This window comes from Mustela erminea, chromosome 4, assembly GCF_009829155.1.
Source record: "Mustela erminea isolate mMusErm1 chromosome 4, mMusErm1.Pri, whole genome shotgun sequence".
Lineage (NCBI taxonomy): Eukaryota > Metazoa > Chordata > Mammalia > Carnivora > Mustelidae > Mustela > Mustela erminea.
The window spans coordinates 15370737-15380961 of NC_045617.1; the positions used below are offsets into that span (position 1 = coordinate 15370737).

The 10225-nt window shown below is 47.6% G+C and overlaps 1 protein-coding gene across 1 annotated transcript in view; it reads right to left on the reverse strand.

The window, feature by feature from the left end:
• Nucleotides 1-9756, reverse strand: part of AKAP12 (A-kinase anchoring protein 12) — a 97337-nt gene extending 87581 nt beyond the window's left edge. The window contains exon 1 of the mRNA XM_032338737.1: nt 9417-9756. Coding sequence (XP_032194628.1) covers nt 9417-9578 — 162 coding nt within the window. The 5' untranslated portion in view covers nt 9579-9756. The remainder of the gene's footprint in view (nt 1-9416) is intronic.
• Nucleotides 9757-10225: the final 469 nt, after the last annotated feature.

The following is a 10225-nucleotide window of genomic DNA, read 5'->3' on the forward strand; positions in this document are numbered from 1 at the left end:
GCCTGCATCTAAGTAGCCCACTGGTCAGTGAGGGCCTATGGCTAGTCTGAGGTGGGTCGACAGCCTGTCTGAATTCAGCCAGGTGGTTGCCCCAGGCCCTTTGGCCTTGATCAAGTTTCCATTGCTCAAGCCTGTTGCCTAAAAGAGGACTCTCTGCAGGTTAACACCTGAGATGCAGAACAGAAAAAAGTATTTTAAACCACAGGCTAGCTACTACAACTGATGACATTTAAGCCACTCCCTTAATGCTTTTAATTTACTATATAAACACAGCAGGGAATTTTTTTTAAAGTAAAAAGAAAAATAAACAAAGAGATTTATACATAGATGCCAAAACCAGTTTTATGCAGGGGGACTTACTGACTCAATACTACTGGAAACAGTAGGTAACGAGCATGGAAAATGAATTCGGATCTCTCCCTCCAGACAGACACAGAACAATTCATTTCTAGCAGAGTCAGGAGCTAACTCTGGAAAGGAAAGCTTGTGACTTTCTTAGTCCTGAGCTCTTGGCGCTCCCTCTGTAGCCCCACGTCCTGGCACGGTGCCTGCAGGAGAGCAGCTGGTCAAGAAACGTCAGGGCGCCTGGGTGGCTCAGTGTTAAGGTTAAATAAGCCTCTGCCTTCAGCTCAGGTCATGATCCCAGAGTCCCTGGATCGAGTCTCACGTCCGCTTCTCCCTCTGCTGCTTTTCCCTACTTGTGCTCTTTCTCAAATAAAGAAAATCTTTAAAAAAAAAAAAGAAATCTTTATGCAATCCAGGCCAACTAGTAAATACACAATGGACAAAGCCAGAACCCTATCCTGATCTTCAACGACTTAGCTGGGCTTTAGTATTTCTGCAAGGATTTTTGGACCAGCCGACTACCATCCGCTGAGCCCTCCTCAGGGCTGAACCCACTCCTTCCCTAGCTCTGCAGAAGTTGCAAATTGAGAGAAATGAGGGAAGAGGTTTAAGAGGCATCAGGTGGAATGAACACTGACGAGTAGCTCCTTCCGTCTCAGAAAGCATAATTGCATGGAATTCAGTATCTCTTTATCCTGAATCGCACATTGCATGTAGAGAAGCCTCTACTGGCGGCACACTTGGTTTTCGATGCAGTAGAATAAAAGGATGAAGTTATGTAGGAGGAAGTATGTCCCTTGACTTTTTTCTGGAAAACGTGCGGGGGGGGGGGGGGTGTACCTGTTTTTCCTGCATCTTCTGAAACTCTCCCTCCCATGCATACGGGCTCCAACCACGGTCAACCTTTGCTGTCATCGCCGCCTGAAGCCCCCCCCCTGGCCCTCTGTCACCTCCTACATCCTGTACCCCTCCCTCAAGGCAACGGCAGCCACACCGGGAAAACGGGCACACCGACGAGCTCCGCGGCTACGGGATATGGGCTCCTTCCAATGCCTGGGATTCTGACTCCGCGCCATCAGGGACGGTGTCTTCACCAAGCTTCTGGACGATTCAACTGGACAGCCAGGTTTGCAATGTCTGCACCTGATCCGTCCCGTCCTCGAGTGGTGGTAATCTTGCCTTCCCAAGTTTTAGCGTCCTTCATTTACAAATCAAAGACAAAACTGACATTTTTACTAAAACTAGGATTAAGGCTGGGCAGAATGAAACCCCCCACCCCCACCTTACTTTTTTTTTTTTTTTAAACATTACAGACAAGGGGCATGGAGGACAAAAACCTTTGAACTTGTAGGATACTTGTGTTAAGAGAAGACTGGGTGTCTGGGTGGTTCATTCGGTTAAGCGTCAGCCTTTGGCTCAGGTCAGGTCATGATCCCGGGGTCCTGGGAGCCAGTCCCCCATCGGGCTCCCTGCTCAGCGGTGAGTCTGCGTCTCTCTCTACCACTCCCCACTGCTTGTGCTCTCTCTCTCTCTCTCTCGCACATACACACAAAAATAAGTAAATAAAAAATCAAAAGAGGGAGAGAGAGAAGCCTATCATGGTTTGAGGATTATCTTGTCGTCTCTGTGCTTTGAGTGCCTCCTTTTTTCTGGGAAAGCACATTTATTCCAGCTAACAGATCCAGTCTGTAGTTTGTCGTTAAGGGGACTGGAACCCATGGCGGGGGAGGGGCGGGTGTTAACCTATTGTTTTCCCAGGAGTGGAATTCTGCTGGTCCGGTCCCGGTCCCGGTCCCGGTCCCAGGTTCCAACATTTCATGGACCAGAAGTATGAAGAAATTTCTGGCAACTGGATGATTTTAGATTGTTCCCAGAGGAGAAACTTGAAAACTCATTGCTAAAGAAGTAGGTCATTGTCCAAACAAATAAAATTAAGTCTGTTTATGAATCTGGGAAGCAATGAGTAAATACAAGCAGTACCTGAGCCACCTTTTTACTCTTCAACTTGTTTTCCCTGTTATGAATCATTTTTTTAAAAAGATTTTATTTATTTATTTGACAGACAGAGATCACGAGTAGGCAGAGAGGCAGGCAGACAGAGGAGAGGAAGCAGGCTCCTTGCTGAGCAGAGAGCCCGATGTGGGGCTCGATCCCAGGACCCTGCAACCATGACCGAGCGGAAGGCAGAAGCTTTAACCCACTGAGCCACCCAGGCGCCCCCCCCCCCGTTATGAATCTTTTTGGGGGAAGGAGGTGGTCTTTAAAAATGAACAGTAAATTAAGCCCTAGTCTTTAATGCTCTGGAAGCCAGTCTAGTTCATGACCGGGTGGTACGTGAGGCAGACCACATGGCCAACATACACAATACACAACCAGACATGTGCTCAGGAAACTGCAGGGCCAACTTGGGTGCAGAATGGCAAATATTAGAAAATCTGCTCCGCACTGAGGCAAATCATCCAAAAACTACTGCTGATCCCGAGTGGGGACCTAATTTGACACAGAATCTCTAGAAAGTAAATTTATCAAGGGCTATCAAAAGTGTAAATGCAGGGGTATGTAAGGGGCGCAGACAGTTATGTGTCTGCCTTCGGCTCAGGTCGTGGTCTCGGGGTCCTAGGATGGAGCCCCGCTTCATCAGGCTCCCTCTCAGTGGGGAGTGGGCAGGGGGCGGGGCCGGTTCTCTCTTCCTCTACCTCTCAGCCTCCCTCCCCCCAACCCCGCTGCTAATGCTCTCAAATCAATCAAGTCTTTGAGAAAATTTTAATTAATTTTTTTTAATTTACTTGACAGAGATCACAAAGTAGGCAGCGAGGCAGTTAGAGAGAGGAGGAAGCAGACTCCCCGCTGAGCAGAGAGCCTGATGCAGGGCTCCATCCCAGGACCCTGAGATCATGACCTGAGCGGAAGGCAGAGGCTTTAACCCACTGAGCCACCCTTGTGCCCCCCAATTTTTTTTTTATCTTTAAACGCACATAAATGCTTTGAGCAAGCAATTCCACTTGCAGAAATCTACCCCAGAGATCTGCACACATACAAAGATACCTGAGCTCGGACAGTCCCTGTGCTACTTCAATACCGCGCAAGACCAGGAAAATGTCATGTAAACACAGGGGGATTGGTTAAACGTTTATTGTACTTCAACCCATAAAGGAAAAACATATGTAGTCATTAATAAAAACAGTGGTAAGTCTTTATGTCCTGATATGAAAAGATATTCCAAACCTAAATAGCAGAACATGCATGATAATGATTTTGTTAAAGGAAAAAACATGGGGCGTGGCACTGGGCTGGCTCCATGGAGCACGCCACTCGTTCACACCACATGGTGCAGATTACTTTTTTAAAAATTGGGGCTTTTGTTTATACACGGGTACATGCATCAAGTTTGGAAAGAACATGCAAGAGACCACCAACATTGGCTTCAAACTATCCACAGTGAATGTCTGGGGATGGAGAGGTAATAGAAGACTTATTTTTTATCATACTCTACACATCAAAGTCCTCAACATTTAACATTTTTAGAAAAATAAAATATTAAGGGCACCCAGCTGACTCAGTCCAGAATGCATGTGACTCTTTTGTAGGCTTTTGAGTTTGAGCCCCACACTGGATATAGAGATTACTTAATTTAAAAAAACCTTAAAAAGAAATAAACATTAAATAAATCCTGTTATGCAATGCTTTTAAGCAAAAATTTCAACAATAAACAAGAACTTCTGATCTTATGAAGATGATGATTCAAGAAAGTCAGATTATAGTCAGTTTTCAATAACTTAATTATTAAGGTTAAGAAATAACAGAGGGATGTATCACTGAAATTATTAGATTCTTAACCTCTTCCCCTAAATCCTTTTATTAGATGTACTAACAAGTAGGAAACAAGAGGTTGATCATACAAAACCCAACACTTAGAATCTCTAAGCTGCTAATTTGCAAGAAAACCCTCCAAAATCTAAGCAGACAAGTCAATTTTAATGACAGATTTTGAAAGTTCATGTATTTTTTAAAGATTTTATTTGAGAGAGAGAGAGAGAGAGAGAGCACAAGCTGAGGGAGACAAGCAGGCTCCCAGCACTCTGGGATCATGACCTGAGCCGAAGGCAGATGCTCAACTGACTGACACACCCAGGCGCCCCTTGAAGATTTAAAAGTTCACATTTATAATAGACAGTGCTTCTCCCAAACACAGCTTTTTTGTATTTTTCCATTATTTTAAAATGAAACATCGTAAGTTTTAATTTGTTCAGGTTATAAGAGGGCAAAGAATTGGGTTCAATGATCTTTAATTTGGCTTTTTTTTTTTTCATGAGATAAAAGTACTGATTATCTTTTTCTCAGTGCTATGAATTCTAATTTCTCAGTTCATGAGTAGACTAGAGCAGAGAGAAGTACAGAGGCCAACCAGGAGAGCACCATTTAGCTTGATTTCCCTTTCGGTGGTGTTCTATAATCCTTAATGCGTTAAAGCTGATGGAGACAAAGAAATACTTTCATAATGCCTTTTTTTTTTTTTAATTTTATTTATTTGACGGAGAGAGATCACAAGTAGGCAGAGAGGCAGGCAGAGAGAGAGAGGAGGAAGCAGGCTCCCCGCTGAGCAGAGAGCCTGATGCGGGGCTCGATCCCAGGACCTCAAGACCTGAGCCGAAGGCACAGGTTTTAAACCACTGAGCCACCCAGGCGTCCTTAATGCCTTTTTAAAGCAAAACATGTTATTTCTGTTTTATCGATTATCCTATAAAATACCAAATTAGAACGATCCTTATTCTAATTGCTTTCAAGTGACCGAGGCAGAGATTAGCCAACCTGAAGTGTATCCAAAAGGATGCATGTGAGAGGCGGGTTCATCCCAACAGTATTTTCAGGGGGAAATCTCCAGTGATCTCACACACATTCACTAACCTATGCAATCCCCACAGGCTAAATGAATGACCATCCTCACCCCGACGTCTCCAATGTCTGGAATCTGTTCTACTCAGGAAGTAGCCCCTCTTGTAATCGGGAGGGAATCCATAGGAAAACAGGCAGCCACACATCCAACACACCACTGTTAACAAACGTGTAATTCTCTCCAAACCCTAAATCCTGGCCCTTTTATTGTAAAACTGATCCATGATCACAGTAAGGTCACCTACGTCCTCCATTCCCAGTTTGTAAACAGAAGCGGAGAAAGCGGGAGAAAGCATCCCCCCTGAGGGGGAAGAATTATGCAGCTGATCAACTCAACTGTCTTAGTGCATGAAGGGCAAAGATATCCTTAAGTCCACCCATCGGATGAAGGATTCTTCCATTCGAGTACATGTTTATGTTCCTTGGTGATTCCCAGCTCTTGTGACGAAATGGAACTGTTAACAGAAGGACAGAAAAAGTCCCCATCTCCCCACCTGCCAAGGACATTGGCCTAAAGGTTACAACCGATCACTGCTCCGTTTTCAGTCATTGATGGAGCAAAAAATACAAAAAGGGTAGGTAATTCAGAGAATTATGACTGTCCAGACTGAATGTGGAACCTGGCTTAAGAAATCAAGGTTTGGGGGCACCTGGGTGCCTCTTGTCATTATTAAGCGTCTGCCTTCAGCCCAGATCATGATCTCAGGGTCCTGGGATCGAGCCCCACAACCGGCTCCCTGTTCGGCAGGAAACCTGCTTCTCCCTTTCCCATTCCCTCTGCTTATGTTGCCTCTCTCGCTACGTCTCTGTCAAATAAATAAAATCTTAAAAAAAGAAGAAAGAAATCCAGTTTGCCAGACTCTCCGTGAGATTGTCATTGGTCACTCCACCCTCTACTGACACCAAATACTCTTTCAAAGACAGACTTTTAAAACCGCATGATGGGAATAAGTGAGAGGCCTTATTTACTGCTTTCATTTTCGTGGTCTAATAATTCCTGTCCCTGCAGAGGCCAAAGTCTCCAAGTCTCGAAATTCAACGTAGCAAATAATCGATACCGTTGTCCCCCAAAATTTACATGTGTAAGATTGTGAACGACTGACTGGAAGAAAAGGTTCCTTCCAGGGTGCCTGGGTGGCTCAGTGGGTTAAAGCCTCTGCCTCTGGCTCAGGTCAGTATCTCAGGGTCCTAGGATTGAGCCCGCATTGGGCTCTCTGCTCGGCAGGGAGCCTGCTTCCTCCTCTCTTTCTGCCTGCCTCTCTACCTACCTGTGATCTCTGTCTGTCAAATAAATGAATAAAACCTTAAAAAAAAAAAAAAAAGAAAAAGGAAAGGTTCCTTCCATTTTATTGAAATATACCAGATAAAGCCAGGACTTGTGCCTCAGTGCCCCTAAAATGTTAGGCTTCAATAATCAATTTCTTTTTCCTTACATTCCACATGATCTGATAGAAGTGATACTCAATTAGGGTAAGGTCATCTTAAGTCTGAGTACTTAACTCAGTAAAGGACAGGTAAAGAGAGAGAGAAAGTAAACTGGATTATTAAATAAGCAGCAGGCATCTGATACAAACATCATTTAGATAGAAAAAATGTCGATAGCTTTGAATTAATTAGTGATCAGCATTGGGGGGGGCGTGTATCAGTATAACCCCCCAAATGTCCACATGCCCACTCAAGAAAGCTCAAGATGCAAATCTTAACTAATTTAATGTATAAAGTGGTCTCATTCGAGCCACCCGCAATTTATACTGTTCTATTATTTGACATGAAGACAACTTAAAATTGCAAGGCGAACAAGCCACTGTATTTCTGGAGAGCCCCTCCAGAGTTTACTGCCGAAATAGTCACTTGGTCTATTAATAACGGGACCTATCTGGTGTAGTCACTCTCTGATACCGGAGGCAGACCATGACAGTGACACGGTTAAACTGTAGACAAAGTCGATGGCCCAAAATATTCCCCAACTTGACAGCGTGCAATCAAAACCAGGCAGCATGCCACCTGTGGCGGAAGACGTGCGCAAACACAGACACGGCCCCTGCCCTCGTGGAGCTTCCAGAACGAGGACAACAGTGAAGTCACTAACCTCACGAATGTGCCGCTAACTGCTGGGAAGGACCTGCGGTGCTACAGGAGCCTGCAAGAGGCAGATGGGATTACTCAGAGGTCAGCAATTGGGAGTTCCACAGGGTGAACAGGAGAGGTAAGAGCTATGTGCTGAGTCATTCTTAATTAGGGAGTTCTTTTTAAAAGGACTTTTGAAAACCTGTGTCATTTTGCTAGCTGAAATGAAAAACGACACCATTTTCCAAGGATACATGTAAGTGTATTGATTTGTCTCCAAATTGATAACTGGGCAGTATGCCAAAAAGCTCAATGATATTCTAGATGTATTTAAGTCAATTTTTTTATAAAGGAGGATGCTTGGCTGCTTCAAGATGGTGGCGCCTAGAAAAGGAGCAGAAGGTTATGGAAGAAGGACAAAAAGAGAATGGAAGGAGTATTTTTAAAGGGACAAATTCAAGTTTACCAGGAAGGAATTAAACATTCTATTCCAGCATGAATTGTTAAGACCTGAAGTAGTAAAAACCAAGAAAAGAACTGTCCCCAATCGCAAGCTTTTGTCAATTACACCTTAAAACTACTTTCACTACTGGATTCTAAATACTGGGTATGTGGCCCCTTGGGCAGTAGTTGGCATCAGAAGGTGATGTGCAGTTAAGTATTAAAATGTCACTTAGACCTCAGTAAGCCCCTGTCTTAGAAAATTAGCTTTCTAGCAGTCTGTACTGGGTAGCATCTACAACTCTAGGGACCATGGGTTTTACAAGTAGTTATTAGTTAACGACTAGAAGGAATCTAATTAAAAGCAGTCTCTCAGCCCAAACTAGACTAGGGCAGCTAAAGAGGTCAGGGCAATGAGGTCACAGTTCTGTGAAATTTACCCAGATTCTGGTGGGGGAGGGGATGTTTTTCACACTGTAAACATCTGAAGTTCCTCACATTCTTTATCCTCAGATAAAACACAGGTTGTAAACCCACATAAAACACGGGGCTTTAAAAAATATGTATTAAGTTACCCACCACCTTCCCAACCCAAGTAAAACACGGGGTTTGGGGGAAAAAAATATTAAGTATGATAAGTTATCCTCCATCTTCCTACAAGGATACGGCAAAACAGATTAGGTGATGCCTTGCTAATGAAAACACGTGCTGGAAAAATAGATCTAGAATGCTCAACGATCCAAACAAGTCCCCGTCTTGGCGGCTGTTAAGTGGCCAAGAGTAAATGTTTCAGCCTTGAAAGACTCAAGACTATAAAATACAAAATTTCTAGGAGGCTCAGCACTTGTCTCCATAGACACAGGAGCGCAATCAATCCTCGCGGCAACCTCTGACCGCATCCTTGGAGAACTTCTAACTACTCCCCGGGTAGGTTTACCCCTTGAGTCCACAGGCAATGCACGGAGCGAAAAGGAGGACCCCGCCTTGTTGACGGAACCTGTCATTCCTTTTCGAAGAGCAGCGTCTACCCAGGTTTTCTTTGGCTCGGAGCGAGCTACACCCCAGGCTTCCTCTGCATCGGAAGGCGGTGTCGGCTCGAGCCGCTGCCGCAGCAGGGCTGGGTACCAAACCCGCTCTCTCCAGGCACAGCTGGTGCCAAAGCCCAGACGCGGCGGGGAACTCACGGGTGGCGGCCTCGCCACGCTGCGACACGGGTCCTGGCCCAAAAGCGGACTTTCCGAATCCGGGAGGAAGAAAGAGGGGCGGGGGGCTCAGGACCCTCGGCGGATGGGTCACTGCCCACCCCACCCCACCCCACCCCCGGACTCCCCCGCGCAGCTCCGGCATCTCGGGCATCTCAGGGCTGGGTCGCTCCCACCGGAAGAGTGAGGAGAAAGGCTCGGTTAGCAGGGGGCGGGGGCCGGATTTTATTACTGCGGATGGCGCAGTCGCCTCCCCCGGAGACCCACGACAAAGATGCAAGCCCGCCGCGCTCGCTGCTGCTCTGGTCCCGCCCCGACGCCTGAGACCCTGGAAAGCCAGAAAGAGGGGTGCGTGCTCCCGAGTTTGCAGATGGGCTGGACGGGCCGGGAAGTTCTCGCAAGCGGAGACCAGGGAGACCACCCTCCCCCACCCCCGTCCCCGGGGCAGGTGGCCCGGCGCGCCCGTACCTTGGTGGCGGGATCGGCGGCGGCGATCGCCGGGTCTCCCGGCGCGCTGGGCGCCGCCTCCGCCGCAAGGCCGCCGCCGCTGGGCTCGGGCTCGGCCGGCGTCGTGCTCCCCGCCTCCGGCTGCTCCGGGCTCCGCTGCTCCGTGGAGCTCCCGGCACCCATGGCTCTTCTGCGGTTCTCCCGCGCCCCGCTGCCCGGCTACACCTTCCCCCAAACGGCAGGAACGTGGAGAAGAGCGAGAAGCCGTGCGCCCGCGGGGTCCCGAGCACGCCTCCCGCTCCCGCGGTCCTGCTCCCGACGCGCCCGGACTGCGAATGAACGAGACGCGCTCGCGGCAAACTCCTTAAAAGAAAAAAAAAAAAAAAAAAAAAAGCCACCTCTTTGCCTCCTCCTCCTCCTCCCCCTTGTTTTTCCCTCGCTTCATCACATGAGCCCAGCCCCAGACACGCCTTGCAGCAGCATCTCCCCCAAGGCTGTAGGACCAGAGGCGCAGCCCCAGCCTCCAGCCAGGGTCCAGGCGGCCCTCCCACCCCGACCCCCGGGCGCTTCCCATTCCTAAATGGGGACACGAGCTGGGGGCGTGAGGCGGGGGGGACGACCCAGGGTTGCAGAAGGCGAGAGGAGGGCAGAAGGCCCCTCGGGGAGATTGGATTTGCTGAGGTTTATTCAATGATTGATAACCCAAGGCAGAGCGTCTGCGGCAGCTCACTTTCCATCCGCCCAGCAAGCGAACCCAAATCCCCAGTTGCTTTCCTTCAGCCCGGGTGAGCCTCCGAAGGCTGGTTCCTGCCTCCTCCCCAAGAGCAGGA